General features: G+C 41.0%; 1 protein-coding gene across 1 annotated transcript in view; it reads left to right on the top strand.

The window, feature by feature from the left end:
* LOC134603210 (peptidyl-prolyl cis-trans isomerase FKBP8-like) overlaps positions 1-23,312 on the top strand; it is a 49,555-nt gene that overhangs the window by 8,503 nt on the left and 17,740 nt on the right. The window contains exons 2-6 of the mRNA XM_063448965.1: positions 2,631-2,800; positions 3,939-4,027; positions 16,320-16,537; positions 17,461-17,633; positions 19,654-19,731. Coding sequence (XP_063305035.1) covers positions 2,631-2,800; positions 3,939-4,027; positions 16,320-16,537; positions 17,461-17,633; positions 19,654-19,731 — 728 coding nt within the window. The remainder of the gene's footprint in view (positions 1-2,630; positions 2,801-3,938; positions 4,028-16,319; positions 16,538-17,460; positions 17,634-19,653; positions 19,732-23,312) is intronic.

Here is a 23,312-nt window from a genome sequence, read left to right as displayed (position 1 = left end):
CTGACAGTTTGCTTGTACACTATGATTTGGAGAAACCGCTCAACCTCACCTGCGATGCTTCTCCGTATGGCATAGGGGCTGTATTGAGCCACACTTTGAGAAATGGGGTTGAGGCTCCTATTGCATTTTATTCACGGACTTTATCTACTACAGAGAGGAATTAAGCCCAAATTGACAAGGAGGCTTTAGCTATTGTGTCCGGTGTAAAAAAGTTTCATGACTATTTGTATGGGCGGAGGTTTACTATTATAACAGATCATAAACCTTTACTGGGTCTGTTCACCAGCAATACTCCCACTCCTCAAATAATTTCACCACGCATGCTCAGGTGGTCCCTTCTGCTGAATGCCTATGATTGTGAGTTCAAGTATCGTCCTGGCAAGGATATCACACATGCTGATGGATTAAGCCGATTACCTTTGCCTTCTCCTGACTTCCTTGTTCCTCCTATGTCTGAGGTCCTCATGTTGGAATCCATTCCAAACCCTCCGTTACATGCAAGTGACATTGCTTGTATGTCTGCCAAGGATCCTTTGCTGTCCCGTGTGCTCAACTGGGTTTGGAGGGGGTGGCCAAAATCAAAAGTGGAAGACAAGTTCAAACCTTTTGTAGTGCGCCAACATGAACTATCTGCCTATAAAGGGTGCCTATTATGGGGAAACAGAGTGGTAATTCCAAATGCAGGACAAGCTCGAGTATTGCATGCTCTTCATGAAGGACATCCTGGAATAGTTCGCATGAAAGCTTTAGCCAGAAGTTATGTTTGGTGGCCTAAAATGGATGAAGTTATTGAAAAGTGGGTGAAGAACTGTGTACCATGCCAATCTACTCGTCATGCTCCACCTAAAGCCTCAGTACATCCTTGGGAAGTGACTAGGTCACCTTGGTCCCGTTTACATATAGATTTTGCTGGCCCTTTTCACGGACAGATGTTTTTTTTAGTTGTTGACTCCTTTTCAAAATGGTTAGAAGTTGTTCCAGTTACATCTGCTACCTCAGTCACAGTCATAAAGATTCTAAGGAGGTTGTTTGCTACACATGGGTTGCCAGATACAATTGTGTCTGATAATGGAACACAATTTACCTAATCAGAATTCAAAATGTTCATGGCAAGTAATCTTATTCGACATGTTACTATTGCACCATTTCACCCATCATCAAATGGTCAAGCTGAGCGTATGGTTCAGACTACCAAAGACTCATTAAAGAGAATTATTGAAGGAGATTGGAATCGTAGACTTGCAAATTTCCTTCTGCAACAACATGTGACACCTTGCTCAAGCACCGGTAATAGTCCAGCAGAGCTCCTTATGAACCGGCGTCTTAAAACTTGTTTGGATCGTTTACATCCTGATTTGACAACTGAGTTACAAGAGAAGCAAGAATTGCAATTCAATAAGAACTATAATGCTTCTACTGTCAGAGTATTTGCACCTGACAGTGATGTTTATGTCAGGAACTATGTTTCTGGGCCTAAATGGATACCTGCAAAAGTACTTATGGCCACAGGACCTTTGTCATACAAAGTACGAATTCCTGATGGTAGAATATTACGAAGGCATGTCGATCAGATTCGGGAACGGAGTGATGAGATTGTGCCTGCTGCCGGTCCCAGTCATACTGGGTTTTCTGTGATACCAAATGATGTGGAACCACTGGATGATACAGGTCTCAGTTCTCCAGGAGTTGTTATTGAAGAACCAGTTCTGTGTGGTCCATCTGACAGAGCACAGGAAGAAGGGATGGGCACAACTGAAGGTCCAGGTGAAGCAGTTCCAAACACGGTTTTGGGGCGCCCAAGACGAAATAGTAAACCTCCCAGTTATCTCAAAGACTTTGAGGTCTAGGGGGGAGGAGTGTTATGTATTGAGGTTTATGCAGTCCACCTTCCAGTAGATGGCAGCATAGTGAAGTTATGCACTTGTTCTGTTGTGTTTAGTCTCTTTGGTGTTATGTCATTATGTGTGTGTACTGAAGTAAAGAGAAGTTATATTTTACTACAATGTCTGAGAGCCATTTGTGAATATATAACATGCTAATACACTAAAAATTATGTGCAAAATAATAATAAAATGTCTTCCTGTCATACTCCCTGCACAGTGCAATGACATCATTGGACTGACTGTCAAATTCTAACTCTGCCTGAGCCAAGGTGCATGTATATGGCTGAAACATTCCGTCATATACTATCGGTAGAGATTATTTTATTTACATATACTTCATTTAACAAATAATCAATTTCCTTTCAAAGGTTGATGAAAGGATCATTATATTAAAAGACAGTGTTAAGCTGACTATACTCTGTTAGAGGAGAACAGTCATTGTTTTTTTTTTTTTAAATCTTTATTTCATAATATATAATCTTTTTTTAATTTTTTTATTTACATATATTGACAGCGCCAGACAATGAAGACCTTGGCCAAACTGAAGACTTAGGCCTGGATAAGGTGGAACGGGGTTACACTTGCATACTATAGATTAGATATATTTTAATCCATAGCTTGATTTTGAGATGGGTCAAGCTCACATGTACATGTATTACAACAGCGATCATTTATAATTTGTATTTCGGTATGTATACTTGAATTTATATTTTCTTTTGTTTCATACTGAATTGTTATTTCTCTCAGAGGACAAGCTCTTGAGAAAGAAAATCCTGAAGCCAGGTCTCGGTGAGACTACTAGACCTCTGCCAGGCCAAGAGGTTACTGTTCATCTCATAGGAATATTGGAGGATGGAAGCCTGGTGGAGAAAGATCCCAAGTTGACCTTCGTCTTGGATGAAGGCGATGTCATACAAGTAATTTTACCAACTGGTCCTCGATTCAATGTACTTGCCTAGATTGCAGTTAAAGCACAGAAGTAAATGTTTGAACTAATACGTGCTTTCGTTATTAGGCAATAAATATGGTTTAGATTAATGCGACTAACAGCGAGATCACTTCCAAGTTCGTGTCCAAAATAGTCAAGCTTCAAAATTGTTCCCACCAAGAGCGAAAAGTGCACTAAAACCACATGGATTCTCACATGCTGTAGATGATCTTCCTTTCTATGTATAAATATTTACATGACATATTCTTTGTCTTGGCAGGCTGACAAAACATTGATGTCATATCTTAATGACAACAAGTAAATTATTCCAGAGTTCCTTTACTTTGCTTTAAAAAGCTACCCCCAACATAATGTCCATTTAAAGAATACTCCAGGTACCACGATCACTACAACTCTCTATAGTCATTATGGCTCCCACCTCCATTGTAAGGAAGCAAATCTTTTTTTTGAGGGTTTTTTGACTTCTTAGCTGGGGTCTGTCGGAAGTTTTTCTGCAGATCTCCTGAGCTAAGCCCTGAAATACAATCTGTAGTGGTTCTGGTGCCTGGAGTGTTCCTTCAACTTGGCTTACTATGACATCTACAAAGAATAAAACTCAAGAATGCAGTTCATTTAACTACCTTTTTTTTTGCAAAAAACACAGATGCTCAAGTACCATAACTTGTAAGCTAACAACTTTAGTTTAAGGGACTACTCCAGACCTCTAAAGCACTTCGTAGATGAATTTGTTAAATGTGAAAAAAATATTTGTCTGCTTGATATGCTATGCATGTGTGTTTAAGTATGTACTGATTCTCTTCCCATAAAAAACAGTGATTTACAACAGCACAAGCTCTCTCTAATTAACATGGACCTCTTCCAATTGTTTACTCTCCTTTGTGTATTTTATGGTCCCCCAACTAGAGATTGTTATAGTAAGGAATTACTGCGCCTTTAAGTTCAAGCAGCATACTCACATATAAAAAAGGATAAGCAATACTAACCTCATTCGAGTAATATTTATATTGATAAAAATAAATAGCATAGGTGAGGGTCCTGATTGCATGTCAGTAGATACTAGACAAACTGTTAATTAAATTGTTTTCCTTTTTTACCAATATACGCAGGCCCTGGAATTGGGGGTTCGGTCGATGCAGCTTGGAGAAGTGGCTTTCATGCTTACAAATGGCCTTTATGCGTTTGGCATTCTGGGAAGGTATTTATTCAATATTACAGGGCTTAGATAAGAAATGAAGTCATAGAATTATGTATGTATTTTAACACCACAATAACAGTCCCACTACTCTTCTGATGTCCCACACAATCCCCATATCTACCTTAACTCCCCTTTAGCCCTTGATAATTGTTACTACCAAGCTTACCTTGCTCATCTGTTGCTTACCAATACCTAACAGAACTTGTGATAAAATATTCGTCTGATGTAATAGGATAGTGAGGCAACAAGTAGCTAAACATGAATATAATTGCAGTCATCCAGAGAGTTTTAGGCCACAGCAGCTCTGTTTAGCAAGTCACCACTTTAATGGACTTAGAACAATTCATTATTAAAATGTCACTTGTACTAATGCAGCCCTAAAGTATGATTTTCTAAATAAAAAAAAGTAAAAATTTCTAAATCACACTCATGTGTGAGAAGCTTTCGACGAGGTTTGCCATCAATGCTTCTCTGGGATAAGCATTTTATTGGACAATGACCAGCACTAACAAGGAAGTAAGTGCAGGACAAAAAGGGGTGGGTCTTCATTACTTCCAGAGGCTGGTTCTGAAACTAATAAAATGTATGTTTTAAAGGGCTTAAGAAATATTTGTGCATTTACTGTTAGTAAATGCTTTTTTGTGGTAGCAATTAATTATGTTGTGAAAAATGTGATCATTTTTGGACATTGAGTTTCTCTTTAATGCAAATCCAGTGGCTTCTAAATTGTTATGACTCAAATTACACACATGCCATGTAGGTTGGAGACCCATTCTTTAAGCTCGATTATCTAGTATCTACTGACATAAATTCAAGTTGTTGAATTTAGTTTAAAGATCTATGATATTTACTATCGTGTTGTTGCAGGCTGAGGATCTATTTCTCTAATGCTTCAAAAAGCACAACACTAGAGAAATGGCAAGTATAAGCCTGTCCAATATATCTGCAAACAGTGACACTCAATTGTTGTTTGCAGCTACAATTAGTACAAATCGTTATAAATACACATATTCAATGAAACCTTAACATATCATAATAGCGACCCAATCTGCTCTCTTACACTAAGAGACCTCTTCTTGAATGAATATAAGATAATAATAATAATAATAATAATAATAATAATAATAATAATAGCAACAATAAAACATGTAGTGCCTCGGGACTCCCCAAAAATGATCCAGTGAGGAGTAGCACTTGTCTTTTTTCAATATTTAATATATTAAATAGGGCTAATAATGTTATGTGCCCAGCGCCCTTTCCGTGTTCCAAGAGCACTCATAAGCTGGTCAGAGAGCCACTGAGGTATTCAGGGCCAGTGCAAGGATTTTTGCCGCAATAGGCAAACAAAATTTGCTGACCCCCCCCCTCCATCACAATGCCCCACTTATAAGATGAGCCAACGCCAGTGCTGCACACAGTGTCTTTTCTCTGAAAAGGCAGTGTGTTTACATTAAAAAGCCTGCAGAGACAGGCTATAGACACCAGAACAACTACATCAAGCTGTAGTGGTTCTGGTGACTATAGTGGCCCTTTAATATGAGGTAAATTAGGGATTAGTGCCAATAATAATGTACTGGATTGCCTACTTACCACCAGATGAGGACAAGAGGATGATGATGGGCTCAGGCAGCAGTCTGGCTCAACTGGTCTGGTGTTAAAACAGACTCTTTGGAGGCAGTGCTCACAAAAACAACGAACAGGAAGCAGCTCCATTTTTTGGGCCCCTTACACAGATCATGGTCTGTATGTGTGTGTGTGTGTGTGTGTGTGTTTATGTGTCTGTGTGTGTGTGTGTCTGTATGTATGTGTCTGTGTGTATATCTGTCGGGAGGTGTATGTGTCTGTCGGGGGTGTGTGTGTCTGTCTGTATCGGTCTATGTATGTGTGTGTATGTGTCTCTGTATGTGTGTGTGTCTGTATGTATGTGTCGGGGGGGTGAGGAGGGCCACGGATCAGTTTCGCACCGGGGCCCCATTGATTGTGTGTATGCCACGGAAGAATGGTGTGTTTCTGTGTGAGTGTAGGATGCATTGTATGTTTCAGTGTGTGTGTGAGAGAGTAGGGATGCATTCTGTGCATGTATGTGTAAGGATGCATTGTGTATGTGTGTAGTGTGAGAGAGAGGTTTTGTGGGTTAGGATAGCTCTTTATAATAATAATAAAAAATAATAATAAAAATAGTTATTTTGTTAATATATTTTTTTGTATATTTTTTTCTTTAAGTTTTGTGCCTTACACTCCCCTTTAGCTCCTTGGTGTGTCTCTCCCCCCCCCCCCCCCCCCCGGCCCCTCTGCGTGTCTCCCTCACAAGTGCCTCTGTGTGTCTCTCTCCTGAGCCCCTCTGTGTTTCTCTGTCTTCCCTACCAGTCCTTCTGTGCTTCTCTTTCACCCCTTCCTCAGCCTATGTGTCTTACACTTTCCCTGTCCCTTAGTGGTCTCAACTCTACTTCTCCCCCTGTCCCTTAGAGGTCTCCCATCTTGTCCCTCTGAACTCTCCCCTACCCTCCCTTCCCTTAGTGTTCTCCCCTCCCCTCCTGTCCCTTAGTGTCGTCCCCTTCCCTCATTTCCGTTAGTACTCTCCCCTCATGTGCCTTAGTATTGTCCCCTTCCCTCCTGTCCCATAGTGCTCTCCCCTCGTGTCCCTTAGTGCTCTCCCATCCCCTCCTGTCCCTTAGTGCTCTCCCATCCCCTCCTGTCGTTTAGTTCTCTCCCATCCCCTCCTGTCCCTTAGTGTTCTCCCTTCCCTTAATGATCTCCCCTAGTGCTCTTCACTGCCCCCCTGCCCCTTAGTGCTTTCCCCTGACACCCCTCCTTCCCATAGTGCTCTCCCTCCCTTCCTGTCCCTTAGAGTCCTCCTCCCTCCCCCATCTTTCCCTTAGTGGTCTCGCCCCCCGCCCCCCTCCCATCTCCTGTCCCTTAGTGTTCTCCCTTCCCTTAATGATCTCCCCTAGTGCTCTTCACTGCCCCCCTGCCCCTTAGTGCTTTCCCCTGACACCCCTCCTTCCCATAGTGCTCTCCCTCCCTTCCTGTCCCTTAGAGTCCTCCTCCCTCCCCCATCTTTCCCTTAGTGGTCTCGCCCCCCGCCCCCCTCCCATCTCCCCTGACACCCCTCCTTCCCATAGTGCTCTCCCTCCCTTCCTGTCCCTTAGAGTCCTCCTCCCTCCCCCATCTTTCCCTTAGTGGTCTCGCCCCCCGCCCCCCTCCCCTCCTGTCCCTTAGTGTTCTCCCTTCCCTTAGTGATCTCCCCTAGTGCTCTTCACTGCCCCCCTGCCCCTTAGTGCTTTCCCCTGACACCCCTCCTTCCCATAGTGCTCTCCCTCCCTTCCTGTCCCTTAGAGTCCTCCTCCCTCCCCCATCTTTCCCTTAGTGGTCTCGCCCCCCGCCCCCCTCCCATCAGATGGGGGAGAGGAGCAGAGACCCTTAGTGGTCTCTGCTCCTCTCCCTTCTCCCTAGTGTCCCTTAGTGGTCTCTCCTTCGCCCCATCTTTCCCTCAGTAGTCTCTCCCCCCCCCGATATTTCCCTTAGTGGTCTCTCCTCCTCCCTCCAGTGTCCCTTAGTGGTCTCTCCTGACCCATCTTTCCCTTAGTGGTCTGTCCTCCTCCCCAGTGTCCCTTAGTGGTTTCTCCTCCTCTCCCTCCCCCTCCCCCCCAGTGTCCCTTAGTCCATCTTTCACCCCTTCCCTATTGTGTCTCCTACCTCTGTGTAGTGTGGCCGTGCTGAGCGGACCGCGGTACAGAGCTTCTGTTTCCTGTACACGGACGGACTGAGATGAAGTGAGAGAGAGCACTTCCTTTCAGTCCGGCTGGGTACAGGAAGTTCCTGTACCTCGGTCCGCGCCACCCGGCCACACTACACTGAGTGACTGGCAGGAGAGAGCGCTGTGCGCTTCCCTTCTGCCGGGTTACTCGAAACTTGCGCCCCCCCCGGGCCGTTGTTCCCTAGGCCAATGCCTAAGTCACCTATAGGAAGCACCGCCCTGGAGGTATGGTGCGCATGACCGGGACTGACTCGTAAACCTTTTGGAACTCTTGGTTGGATTGTGGAGTTGCCACGGTCAGGTGAAACTGGTTGAGACCCGAGGTAAAAAAATGTGACAGTGTGACAAAAAAAAAATCTGTTCTTCTTCACCCTTCACTTAGTTTCGACTAGTGTTTGGGTGAGACAGAGATAATACAGCGGCAAAGAGATTTAATCACTTTGAGGCTATAAACACATAGAAGAAAAGGACCAGCTAATTGTGGGTTTACCACCAGAGGGGTTAAATACTTATCATGTTTTATGGAACCTATCAATGGATCTGAAGGTGAACAGTCTCCTAGACTGTGTATTTCTGTGGAGACTGTGTATTTCTTGGGTCTTTTAAACATATTGCTTTCCAATCCGCAAACCATGGAGTGAAGACAGAGGAAAGACCGTTTGACATTTCACAATACATTTCATGCGAATGTTTTGAGGCTTCCACTCACAACCTCCTTGCCAACAATCTCATACTAGTGGCATTGAGGGTAATTGGACCCTATGTCATACCATATCCTTAAAGGGACACTATAGTCACCAGAACTACTACAACTTAAATAAAAAAATTTAATGTATACACTGCTGAATATTTACAACTCTAGTGACAGTCACTCAGACGGCCTCTAGAGGTGCTTCCTGTGGCAGTGCAGCACTGGCGTCCACTGTCTCTATGCTCTGCATGGAGGCACTGAACGTTTCCCATAAACTGCAATAGCCAACCAATCCTTTACTATGGGAAAGTATTGGATTAGCTGAGATCATCAAAATTGATTATCTCAGCCATGGAGGCGGGGCTCAGACTGGCACTGCATGGGAAAAAAGGTGATTAAAATGACCTTTAATCTCCAGAGAGAGTGGGGTCAGGGACCTAATGCTGCATTCCAGTACTATAGTGTCAGGATTACATGTTTGATTCCTGATACTAAAGTATTCCTTTAACTACCAAAGGTTATTGAAAACTATAGTAAACTTGTATATTAAGAAGGACTTAAATTGGCAATAGGAGCACCTTTGCCTATAGCTTCCATCTAAAGTAGATTATATCCCTAAACCCATACTTAATGCCTTATCCAAACCCTAATACTAATTGTTTAATGTGCATCTCTTTCTTGAAAATTTAATTTTCCAACAACATTGCCTTAGGCCTAAAGCCAACATTGCCTTTATTGTAAAAAAAAAAACCAAAAAAACATAACACTTGTTAAAATATATATATATATCCTAATCCAAATATAAACTGCCTTACCCTTTGAAGCTATTTCCAATAAAAATAAAAATAAATGATAATTTTTTCACACATTTGGCCTCCTATCAGGTGGGTTTTCTTTCACATAGTTTTTCCATGAAACTGTATTCTGTTAAATAGGATTTTTAGTTTGGCTACAGAATTTCATTACCCACGTAGCAAATTATAATTGGAAGTATTTATGTTTTAACTATAAAGACTCTACGGATTTTATCCCTGTTAGTTTTTACAGCGTAGACATTTATATTGAGACCAACATAGCAAGCAGTAAAAAGTATCTATCTTTCAACTTGACTTGGATTTTCAAGTTCATCACAATCCATTGAGAGCATGAGAACATTCTTACTGGTTTATGATCTTTATAATTAGTTGATTTTAAAATGTTATAATCGTGGTCTGATAATGCATTTCTAGTCAGTCCTGGAAATCCCCAGCTCTCTATTTACAGGCAGATTGATTGGCATGTGTGATAAATTTATAACTTTGTGATAAACCCATTGATCTATATTGCGAAATAGTCCAACTATCTTATCTTAACCCCTTAACCCCTTAAGGACCAAACTTCTGGAATAAAAGGGAATCATGACATGTCACACATGTCGTGTGTCCTTAAGGGGTTAAGGACACATGACATGTGTGACATGTCATGATTCACTTTTATTCCAGAAGTTTGGTCCTTAAGGGGTTAAATTGGAAAAGTCACTTCTCTGGAAATAACACTGTTGAAGGAAACATTGACAATCATCTTGAACCTGCATTATTATTATTTTTTTCATGTGAAGCTCCATTTTCATTTAAATTAACCTCAAAGATTTAGCAAATTATACCCTTGTCCAGTTCAATCCAGGCACAGCCACGGCACGCATTGCAAATGAAGAGGAGCAATAGATACAGGGAGTGCAGAATTATTAGGCAAGTTGTATTTTTGAGGATTAATTTTATTATTGAACAACAACCATGTTCTCAATGAACCCAAAAAACTCATTAATATCAAAGCTGAATATTTTTGGAAGTAGTTTTTAGTTTGTTTTTAGTTTTAGCTATTTTAGGGGGATATCTGTGTGTGCAGGTGACTATTACTGTGCATAATTATTAGGCAACTTAACAAAAAACAAATATATACCCATTTCAATTATTTATTTTTACCAGTGAAACCAATATAACATCTCAACATTCACAAATATACATTTCTGACATTCAAAAACAAAACAAAAACAAATCAGTGACCAATATAGCCACCTTTCTTTGCAAGGACACTCAAAAGCCTGCCATCCATGGATTCTGTCAGTGTTTTGATCTGTTCGCCATCAACATTGCGTGCAACAGCAACCACAGCCTCCCAGACACTGTTCAGAGAGGTGTACTGTTTTCCCTCCTTGTAAATCCCACATTTGATGATGGACCACAGGTTCTCAATGGGGTTCAGATCAGGTGAACAAAGAGGCCATGTCATTAGATTTTCTTCTTTTATACCCTTTCTTGCCAGCCACGCTGTGGAGTACTTGGGCGCGTGTGATGGAGCATTGTCCTGCATGAAAATCATTTTTCTTGAAGGATGCAGACTTCTTCCTGTACCACTGCTTGAAGAAGGTGTCTTCCAGAAACTGGCAGTAGGACTGGGAGTTGAGCTTGACTCCACCCTCAACCCGAAAAGGCCCCACAAGCTCATCTTTGATGATACCAGCCCAAACCAGTACTCCACCTCCACCTTGCTGGCGTCTGAGTCGGACTGGAGCTCTCTGCCCTTTACCAATCCAGCCACGGGCCCATCCATCTGGCCCATCAAGACTCACTCTCATTTCATCAGTCCATAAAACCTTAGAAAAATCAGTCTTGAGATATTTCTTGGCCCAGTCTTGACGTTTCAGCTTGTGTGTCTTGTTCAGTGGTGGTCGTCTTTCAGCCTTTCTTACCTTGGCCATGTCTCTGAGTATTGCACACCTTGTGCTTTTGGGCACTCCAGTGATGTTGCAGCTCTGAAATATGGCCAAACTGGTGGCAAGTCGCATCTTGGCAGCTGCACGCTTGACTTTTCTCAGTTCATGGGCAGTTATTTTGCGCCTTGGTTTTTCCACACGCTTCTTGCGACCCTGTTGACTATTTTGAATGAAACGTGTAACGGGCCGTCTCAGCATGAAAGGGGAAAAATGCGTTTAGGCGATAATCCCCTTTTCCATAGACAGGCACAGCTACTGCAGAACATCAGAACTCACGAGCTGGATACGAAATAACACTCCGAACTGGAACAGCTGAACAAGAAAAGCATACAATCGGCTTACACTCTTGGCAGTCAGCTTACAATCCAATCCCCCCCAAGAACGAGACGACACTTCATTTTGAGGGTTAAGCAGGAACTCAAGACTGGGACACCCAGTCTGGCTTTTATTACAAACAAGTACATACAGGACACTCCCAGGGGGAGGATGAATTTAACCAATCACAGGGATGTACCTCCCACACATTTCCTCCCCTTAGATTAGCACTTAACATAATTATACCGTACACCCTTTTCCCCAATTCCTGGATGTACCCCAAAAACAGGGGGTACACCTTTAAATCCAGCATCGCTGGATAGCCCTTATTCAGGGGGACAACATATCCAAAATTCAAGTAATTCGGATGAATGGTTCGTGAGATATGGGGTTCCAAAGATTTGACCGACCGCATGGGTAAAGTATCCGAAAACAGTTCCATGCATTTTGGCCCTGCGGTCGGTCACAAACAAGGGAATGAAAACAGGCGAATTGCCTGTGTTATAGAGCCTGGAGAGGGTTTGAATGAATTCCCTTGTTTGTGGGGTTCTTTCTACCGAACGGCGGGTCATTCGGTAGTTTCCATACGAATTTCTGGAAGTATGGAGGTCTCAGCGGTGTTTGCCTAGTCAAGTGTCCGATTTTAGTTCCAGACACTCGACGGCAAAACACCGCTGTTCGGTAGTTTAAGATGGCCGCCGCCACGTGTTTGTTTCCCGAATGGCGGCCACCCAGAGGACAAAGGATACATTACACTGATTGCCAATTACCCGTTTGCAACATTGTTGCAAACTGTAATTGGAGGCACACTTATTCCTGGGTGGTCTGGTTGTTCGGTAGTTTCACTCAATATAATAAATGGAGTGATTCTACCGAACAATCAGTTGAATGCTGCATACATATCCCAGGTTAAACTTAATACACATATAATATTACAGGCAGTACACTAGAATATGTATCACAGTCTTAAAGGGACAGTAGTCCCAAAAGTCCCAATATGTCCATAGATGCTTTTAAAGGGCCAGCAGCAGCAATACAAATTATTACCTGCCCAAATATAGTTTCTAAAGTGCAACACGTCCAGGGGCCATAGTCAGCGGGCAGGAGGCCAGCAGCCAGGCCTCTCCAGTTCACAGTGGCGAAGCTGGTTTCGCCACAAAACGCTTGATTGTTCGATGATCACGCTTCAGAAGCTTTGCAATTTTAAGAGTGCTGCATCCCTCTGCAAGATATCTCACTATTTCTGACTTTTCTGAGCCTGTCAAGTCCTTCTTTTGACCCATTTTGCCAAAGGAAAGGAAGTTGCCTAATAATTATGCACACCTGATATAGGGTGTTGATGTCATTAGACCACACCCCTTCTCATTACAGAGATGCACATCACCTAATATGCTGAATTGGTAGTAGGCTTTCGAGCCTATACAGCTTGGAGTAAGACAACATGCATAAAGAGGATGATGTGGTCAAAATACTCATTTGCCTAATAATTCTGCACTCCCTGTACATGATGGAAATGTTCCCCTTCTCTGTAAGCTCTTTCTATGCTGAGGTGCAAAAGGACAGACCTTTTAAGAATGACTGAATGGGAGCGAAGATGGCGGCACCCAATTGTGTAAAAACGAAGTGCGAATTTCTACATTTAATTTTTTATTTATTTTTTTGAGTTCAGAGTTAAATATACGTATCAACAATATTACATGGCTTTAGAAAGACATTGACAATGTTTCGTTTGGCGTATTCATTGTGTGCAGCACTTTTTTTTTCTTTTTTGAACAAAATTAATAGCAAAACCTATAACAGGCTTATCTATAATTGAAGATCAAAACATAACGAGTATGTGGCGTCACAATCGCTGCACAATTTACATTCTATAGTAGAACCGGCTAGTTACACATGCCTAGATTCAGTTGCTATCCGCTCTAAAATAAAACAGTAAAGAAGACTTGGGTGAAGCACAGAAACAGTTTAGTATACCACCCCAGACTGTACTGGGTCATTGTGGAGACATCCATAACGGTCTGCGACTAATGCAATTGCAGCTTATAGACTTAGAATATCTGTCATTTACATATGATCATTGTGGCTGATGATGAGCTTGGCTATGAGTTCCAAGAAATGCCCCTTTAAGTTGAAGTATTATCATCTTTTTGAAATAATAAATAAGTGATGATGTATCTGGTTTGGGTTTAAAATAAGAAAACAGATTACCCTGCTGTTGAGCTTATTAAAGTATGCATACATTATAACATCGGTAGTTAAAGGGGCTCTGAGATCTTTTTTTTTTTTTTTTTTTTTTTAAATAAGTGGAATAGGTGTGCTATCCTTATCATAAAAGGGGCAGTAATGACTGAACACTATGCAGCCACTTTTACAGCAGGCAGAGTAGCGTGCAAAAGGAAGCTGGGCATGGAGTGGGCACAGGATAAAGCAACTCTCTGGGATAGCAACAGAACTGGTAATTTCCTGGATATTTTGATGTGCAATAACATTTTCAATAAAAAAAAAATTGGAGACAAAGGCTTTATATTTTCTGAGATTTTCTGAGAATCCCACTTCAGTTAGTCAATTTGTCTACTTCAAGGCCATTGCAATGAAGGAAATGAAAAGTCTGGCTTTGGGTTTTTCTAGACTGGAAATTGGCTAATGAGCAGTCTGCTAGGGAAAGTGTACGATCAATATTTCAGTGTGACTCATTGCTTACGTACATTGTACCTTGCAGAACACAATGACAGCACAGTGACATTTAGACAAAAAAACAAACATACATTAGTCAGTAATAAATGTCTATCACTGACTCACGGCAGAGAGGCTTGCTAAAAGACCAGTTTTTATAGTGTCATACTAAAAAATGAATTTTTTTAAATTTAACCTTATTTCTTCAAAAGTGATTGAAGACAAATTGAAGTGGATTTAATGCTACATCTGAAAAATGTCATAGATGTCGTCTTTACTTTGTCAGTATAATTTATGGAAAGATCAGAGGGTCAGTAATGAGTTTTTTTCTGATGTAATAAATGTTCCTGTATCCTCTGCTATAGGTTAATATATAACAGTATACATACGTAACAGCATGCTTTCCCTTTGTCTGGTAAGGTGATGTACTAAATTAGCTTTTTTTTTTTTTTATTCTTTATTTTTGAAGCACATTGTCAGATACATGTAAGACATATGACAGGTTACATGAGTTGATGCAGTGACATTTTGTTAAAGCGAAATTGTTGCGCTTTTTGTTTTTGTTTGAAAACATAAGATAATTCAGCAATTTTCTCATCGTATATAAACCGCATCCAGAGTAAGTCATTGCTTAAAAAAACTTTTCCCATCTGTATGTGATACCCTGCGCTCGCAGGAACGTGGTGAAAAGGCTGCATTGTTTTCTGCCATGCTAGGGTGCTTTCTGAGAGGTTTGCATAGAAGGTGTGAAGAGAGTTCTCAAAGTGGTAAGGCGTCTGTCCCCTAAGAGAGCACAGCACCGCAGCCCTGTCCTGCCCATTCTGGAAGTGAATGATCAAGTCCCTTGGGGCTATGATAGGGGCCTGGGCTGGTCTGGGGATCCGAAACATTCTGTCTATTGCCACCGACTTGGCTTGTCTGGGAGTTAGGATTGCACGTAGGAGGTGGCTGATAAAGGGTGGTAATTCCGCGTCCAGAACAGCCTCTGCCACCCCTCTAACCTTGAGGTTAACGCGGCGTCTGGAGTCCTCCATATAAGCATACCTCTGCTCAAGAGTGGTGTGTTGCTTTTGTTGCGTGCGCAGCTCCTGTTGCAATTGAGTGAGTTGTGTTGTGGAAGTGCGTGAATTCTCCTCTAGTGTGCCCATACAGCCTGTGAGGCCCAGCAGGTCTTTTCGGAGCGTGGCTACATCCGTGTGGATGTCGCGCCTGAGGCCCACCAGCAGTTCTTGCATATCTGCCTTAGTAACCGGCACTGCATCTGTTTTTAGGCTCAGTAGGCGCAGGGGGCGATGCCTGTGCCCGTGGTGCAGGTAGGTAAAAGTCTTCCGACACCAAGGTCTAGTTGTCAGAGAAGTCGGAGCTCTCTCCCATGTAGTGTGGCAGGTGGGATTGCAGGGCGCTATGTGCCTGCCGCCATAGGCCCCTTATGGTTGCTCCAGTTTTTTGGTCTTTTGGCCAATGGCTGTGCAAGTTGGGAATCCAGAGGGGACTGTTCTTTTGGGGGCAAATGCTCGATTTTTGATCTTTTGAGGCCTTGTTGTCGAAGCTCAAGAGATATGCGGCTGATCCGTTCAATTGCCTGACTCAGCCCCCTAAATTAGGGTTTTAAATACAATAAAAACAACAATTATTAACAAACCACGATCTGGGAAAAAAACATTTTTTAAATACTTACCATTAAAAATAAATGGGGGTAAGAAAATCTGCTTTCATTCAAACAAAGTTATGCTTGCTGGGATCCATATAATAAACATCTAAAACAACAACAAAAATATGTAACAAATAATAATTAAAATAATCTCTTTAGCGAGAAAGCGTCACTTGGGCTGTTGTGTAATTTTCCTGCTTTAGTTCTATAATATCATTAATTAAAGTGTTAAAAACCTGGGTCTGTATCCCCCTGCATCTCATGTCATAAACTGTATGATAAGCAAGAACGTTAAAAAAACATGTGAACTTGTAATCTTGGCTACTGAATCTTCTAAACAGCTGTTTTGCACAAGTTGCATGTGATTTTAAGGATATTGAACAGAGACTGTCAGCTGTACAATACAATAATAGCAATCATTCCAAGCTGTTCACAGACTGCTTCTCCTTACAGAAACCCAGACATCCCGTCAGATGCCTCTCTAATGTACAGAGTGACTTTACTGAGAGCCAGAGACAAGCCAAGCCTTGGAGTCCTTACTCCAGCAGACCGCATCAGCCTTGGAAACCAGAAACGGGAATGTGGCAATTTCCACTTTGAGCGTGAAGAATATCGAAGTGCCATGCACTCTTATAGCCAGGCCCTAAGCATCCTCACCCCAAACAGTGCAGGTACGGTAATCATATATTTAGGAACATATAAAATGCCTCTTACAGGGTTAGTCATTAAAGTGAGAATTGCTAGAAATTCAAAGTGAATTCAGAATGGATTTGAAGTTAAAGAGACTCTATAGGCACGTAGGCTACTTCATCTTATTGAATGGCCAGTGTGCAGTGCCCCAGGATTTTGTGCACTGTAATCTAAAAAACTGTTATTTAGTGCAAATGGCAATGTTTTGAATGCAGTCACAGCACGTGCTTCCACACTCATAACTTAGCCTGAGTTGCCATTTTCCATGCATATGCTTCTCGTCCCAATGCTTCTCTGTGAGAAGTACTGGATTCAACCAGAAGCCAGGAAGTGATGCCTTCAGGAGGACATTGCGAGAGGAGCAGGTGGCAGTAGCAAATGCTTGTCGGTGCTGAAAAGTAAAAACCTTTTTACTTTTTGTTTATTTAAGTTGGAGGCCCTCTAATCTTTATAGTGAGGAGACACTATAGCATTCCTTAAAGGCCAAAATAGATATACTGAAGACACCTACATAGGAAACAATATTAGTTGTATCCATCTTAGGAAAACACTGTGTTGAATTCCAAACATGAGGCTTGGCATTCAACCAGAAGTGTAATGAGTGACTCTCTTAACAATAATGCCCACATGCAGTCATTATTTTAACATTCGTATTCTGCATTCTGGTAACAGCATCTACAAAATGCCACAAGGTTCTTTATAAATATACCAATAAGCAAGTGTTTGACCCTACTTTTCTATCTATAGTGGACAAGCATCCACTTTGCTAATATTTTATATCCTTCCTTCACATGTAGACAAAATACAAATAAAGAGAATGTTGTGTTGTCATGGTTGTGTGATGATAAATCCACTTATAGATTCATCCCTTGCCTAATGATTTCCCGTTATATGTATTACTCAGACCCACTGAGCTCAGAGGAGGAAGAGGAGATTCGCGAGCACAGAATTAAATGCCTGAATAACCTGGCTGCTACCCAGCTGAAGCTTCACCACTTCGATGACGTCATTAACTCCTGCAATGCTGTCTTGGAGATGGACATCAATAATGCAAAGGCACTTTATAGGAAAGGAAAGGTATTGTTACTTCATGTCACAATGTAACGTATCAGACTTTGACTTATGGTCAAATAAGTGTATCTTTAGGAACACATTTTATTGCAATTTAGTAATGGTAGAAATGCCTATAAATACAGGTAATATCCTTTTTATAAAAACTATACTATGGCTGCTAGCTTTAAAGGAACACATTAGGCATCATAACCGCTAAAGACTGTTGTGATTATGGTACCAGGAGTGTCATAGTGCCATCCAGGGTAAGATGTCAAACCACTTTAGTATTGTTTGACAAATTATCTGGGTCCTTCCGGGTATCTGCACCACATCAAGTCTTCTCCGGCATGACGGTTAGAGCGCTGAGATGGCACTCTCAGTCAATGATCTCAGTCTTTGATCTAAAGAGCAATCCAACTCTTGCTGGAGAAGACTGGATGCACGTGTCCGTTGGTAGCCCAATAAGTTGTGCAACCAAACTAAAATGGTTTGACATGTTACCATGGGTTGGTAATTGGGGCTTTCCTTATAAATAATGCTCTGTTTATTGTGGAAATTGCACTGCACATCTGTCCAAAGCCATCCCATCTTGGATAACACTGGTAGGCTGCACCTGCAAGCACTGGGAAGTTAGAAGAAGGAAGTCCTATTGTTGCGTTCTTTTATGGTACAGTTCACAAATGATCAAATGTAATTGTCAGGGTGGTGGTCCGGTGTCCGGAACCCAGACACAGTATCCAGGCGGCGGAGCAGGACCGGGACCCAGTATGCCTGATGTTCAGAGTAGGAGTCACAGTGTGGAGGTGGATTAGCAGGGTCTGGTGCAGGGTAACTGCACGCCCCCTGGTGTTGAGCACCAGCGTTTGTGCAACCACATACCAAGACCCTGAATCAGCTTCAGCGGAAACCAGGAACTAGGAGCTTGGAAATTAAGCAGACATCCCAGGAGCTGAATAGGGAGGCTCTGCAGCAAGATTGTATCCAGTACTAGAAACAAGGCAAGACTAGAGATAGACACCAAACATGAAAACAAGACAGAACTAATAGAACCCAGAACCAGAGAAGGATAGCAAGCCAAACCCAGAACATATACACAAGACATGAGGAAAACATGAACATAACATGGGCATGACTGGACGGGACTGTACATGGACTGGGTATACAAACTAAAACAAGACAAGATAACATAGGCAAAACAAGGAGAAATAACTAAGTACTACATATGAAAATCATGGGGTTTAGTCACACTATATGATCATACATTGCATAAGCCTGCCAACAACGACAATGTACCACATATCTGGCAGGTCCTACACTGCCTAATGTATGCTAAAACAACCAAAAGACATATATAGCACTTACCTGCAAGAAAGGGCAGAAGCCTTGAGGAGCTGCCTGCAGCAACACTGAAACAGAGTGAATTATGGAAAAGAAACGGGTGTGGCAACATAAAACAAACATTTAAATGAAACCTGGAGACTGGGAAATCCAGGGACGAACTATAGGAATGAACCCAGAAATCCCAGTATAACGAAAACCAGACACAGACTAGAAAACCAAAAAAACAAGGAAAACTAAGCAAGAACAGCAAAAAGAGTACTGGATACCAGAAGCCAGACATCTCCACAAAACAGAGCAGGACGTGACCGTAATATAGTCAGATATCACAATTTAGAATGCCATGAAGTTGTATGACGACAATAATACAGTAGATTCTCCTTTCATTAAACATAAGTGGTATCTCTTCTAGCACTACCTCATTCCATGATGATAGAAAGCCACACATACATATGTCTTTAGACAATCAGATACTTTAGATACTTTTATGGTGGCACCACCTATGGACTTGCCATTCATCATCATCATTATCTGAATATTAATAGTTTTGTAAAATTATTTATATCAAGAAAATTCTTGAAAAAAATTCTTGAAAAAAAAAAAATATTGGATGAAAGCAGAACTAGAATTCTGTGTATGCAAGCTGCTGATAATTGCCTGTTAGGAATTTCATGGATGATGTGTAATGGGCTTCTCCATTTGTCAGGTGTTGTCTGAGAAAGGAGACTATGAAGCTGCAATGTCTGTTCTAAAACAAGCACTTACACTGGAGCCTACAACGAAGGTAAGTGACGGGATGTAGATTAATTTATTTTTTTATTCGTGCAGTTAAATTAAAAAATTATTGCCGCTTCCCCTATCCCAACGTTCCCATTCTAAATACTCCCTTCATACAACACTGACATTAACCACAGCTAAACCAGGCAGGTATAGTTAGTGCAAGAGACAAAGAGCAACACAGTTTATATGTATATTAATACGTCTCCCTATTATTCCTATCAGTCTGTCATATTCTCTCCCACTATCTACAGAGAGTGTTAAGGTGCAAATCCAGGCATGTTATGATAAGTGCACGCAATCACTTTAATAATTCATTTTGCATCGTAAACCCACCCTTTCTGTCCCAATCTCCTCAGTGTATGCAGCACTGGTTCCTTAGTGATATTACTTCTAGAGAAAGGAGATAGGTAAAGTCAGAATTGAGGTTCTAACCATCAGTTTCTTTGCTTTTAAGATCTGTTTTATTTCTTTGAGGACTGGAGGAATCCTTTTAATTTTTCTCGCCATTCCTTTAATACTGCGGCACAAGTCATTCAGATGGAAATAATATTAAATCAAGTAAAAAACTGTAAATTGCCCACAGATGTTCCTTCAACTCTTTCTCAATAACATTAAACAATGGTATATACACGTCATTTCTGTAACCAGAGATGTGCTTGGACTGTCACTGCGAATACATTTAAATGTTGAATATGAACTGGATCAGGCACAGCATATGTCCTAGGAAGATTAGTTTACTCGTAGTGGAAAACTACATGACAGACAGTCATTGTTTCAATTGTACTTAAAGGAGACAAAAAATATAGATTTTTTGCAGTTTAATATGCACACAGAGAGCAAATAAGGTTCTTTTGGCAACACGAGCACCAAACAATAAACATATCACTTTAAGCATTAATATAAAGAATATATACAGTTTTAAATTTTACAAGGCTACAAAAAAAATCACCTATCTGAGCAATCAAATAAGGGGATTCAGTAACACCATATGACGGATTTTGTGCTATGCTCTATGTCATAGTACCCAAATATCGGGGGTCCTATACTAATCTTAACATAGGAGAGTAACATGCTCACTGCAATACTTACTGCTTAAACTGCTTCCAAAGCAGCAATAGGAGGTTGGAATCAGGATGGGATGGGATGAGCCATGGTGATGTTACTAATGAGGCGACGCACGTCACTGGCGACACTCCTCATTTGTAGGCCTGCCAAGAAGGGTGGCGGTCCCACTCACTGGCAGCCTCCCAGCTTTCAGGACCATGCAGGAATTGCTGCTGAAGTGTTCCCTTCATGGTCCTAGTTCCACCTGTACGGTGCAAGTGCATCTAATGATGCACTTGTGCTGTCCTGCCTGGGAACAGTTCCCTGGTTTCCCAAGATCGCTTTGCTGTCCACCAGGGATCATGAAATTGTGACTGTTCCACTGAAAGCACGACTGTTTGGAGTCATTTTGTCTCCTCAAAATTTTGCTTACCTGTGGTCCACTCCAAACGGGCATCTATAGAGAAGCGTTGAACTTTATAGCAGCACCACTGCTGAGAAATGCATAGTCCAGGTGTGCCCCTATTTCCCTTTCTTCTGTGTATATTTGGAATCCAAACCAGATTCCTTTTGTGTTGAGCACCGCACCCTGACCCATCCACTATAGATGCCCCTTTACAGGTTAGCACAGGAAAGCATAAATTTGAGGAGAGACTCTGGAAGCAGATTAAGCACTAAGTATTGCAGTTAGAATGTTAATCTTCCACGTTAAAATTAGTGTAGTTAGTTAGTTACGTAGGCTGAAAAGAGACATGTGTCCATCAAGTTCAGCATTCCTCACATTTATTTTTGCTGTTGAGCCCAAAGAAGGTTTGAAGCACTTCCAATTTTGCAATAAACTAGGAAAAACGAATTCCACTTGACCCCAGAATGGCAGTCAAATTGTATCCTTGGATCAAGAAGCTATTACCCTACATTGAAAAATTATATCCTTGAATATTCTGTTTTTGCAAGTATGCATCTAGTTGCTGTTTAAACATCTGTACGGACTCTGATAAAACCACTTCTTCAGGCAGAGAATTCCATATCCTTATTTTTCCTACAGTAAAAAAAAACAACCTTTCCTTTGCTTTAGACAAAATCTTCTTTCTTCCAGTCTAAACGCATGACCTTGTGTCCTATGTAAAGTCCTGTTTGTACTAAAGAATAGAGAGAAGAAACAAAAGGGTGAACCATATTAGGTGAACCCTTTTGAAATACGAGTAACCCAGATACAAGTTAACTTTTAATTAATATAGTGTAAAAAATTGATGTAATAAAAAATAAGAATAAGCAGAGTAAATATAGCTTCTGCTTAGATGGGAGTAAATAAAACTCCTAAATCACATAAGAAAAAAAAAAAGTAAAAAAAGAAATATAACACTATTATTTGGATAACAGAAAGAAATAACAGAAATAAATAATAAGAATTCAATAATATCACTCTGTGTCAGTGGTAGTTAGAAGTAAGAATAAATACAAGCCCTGCAAAAGATTATATATATATATAGACAGGAGAGAAAGCTAAAAGCTAAAGCCATACAAATAGCGTTCTGACACGCGTTTCGCCGTTAAGGCTCTTCTAGAACGGTGAAACGCGTGTCAGAACGGTATTTGTATGGTGTGGCTTCTATGATGAGGGAAGACATGCTTTAATATATTCAGACTATACCACCCATACAAGATTTATTATTATTTTTTAATATTTATTTATTTATTTAATTAATTTGCACTTTTTCTTCTATTCTTTTATTCCAGTTTTCGTTCGGTGATTTCTAAACATCCTGCATTTACTCTACTTAGAGGAGGGGAGGTGGTTACCAGTACTATTTAAGGGGTGCCCTCGAAGGCACAGCATTGTAGGGAAGCTAGTCTCTCCACTTTTAGCTTTCTCTCCTGCCTATATATACACGATCTTTAGGAGGGATTGTTGTTCTGCCAGTATTCAAACCGCATTTATCTTTGTCCCTCCTCTCTATTTATTAGACTGGCAACATTTGTTACTTTTGCTAGCAGTTACATTTGCTGTTATTCTGTATCTACTTTTTGCAGTATTTTTTCTTACTTCTAACTACCACTGACTCACAGAGTGATATTATTGAATTCTTATTATTTATTTCTTTCTTTTATCCAAATAATAGGGTTATATTTCTTTATTACTTTATTTATTTTTTCCTTATGTGATTTAGAAGTTTTATTTACTCCCATCTAAGCAGAAGCTATATTTACTCAGCTTATTCGTATTCTTTTTTTTTTTTTTTTATAATTCTTTATTTTTTCAGTGCATGTGAAATAACGTTTGCAGGATATAACATGACATTAATAGGCAATGCGAGAAAGCAGTTTGCGTGTACAAAGCATGTGGATAAAGATGCACCATTTTTTGTGGTACAGGCAATAGGTAAAAGGTTCTGACCTGAGTCAGACCTTGCATAAAAACAACAATATTAAACGTTTGGTTTGCATGTCTGGCGGGGTGCTTGTTGTGATGATATAGTGTGCTAGCATGCGCAAAATCAGGCATAAATACTGTTTGTGCTGAAGCTAATGTTGTTATTATTA

The sequence above is a fragment of the Pelobates fuscus genome, chromosome 3 (genome assembly GCF_036172605.1).
Source record: "Pelobates fuscus isolate aPelFus1 chromosome 3, aPelFus1.pri, whole genome shotgun sequence".
NCBI classification, from domain to species: domain Eukaryota; kingdom Metazoa; phylum Chordata; class Amphibia; order Anura; family Pelobatidae; genus Pelobates; species Pelobates fuscus.
This window is presented reverse-complemented; position numbering and strand designations above follow the sequence as displayed.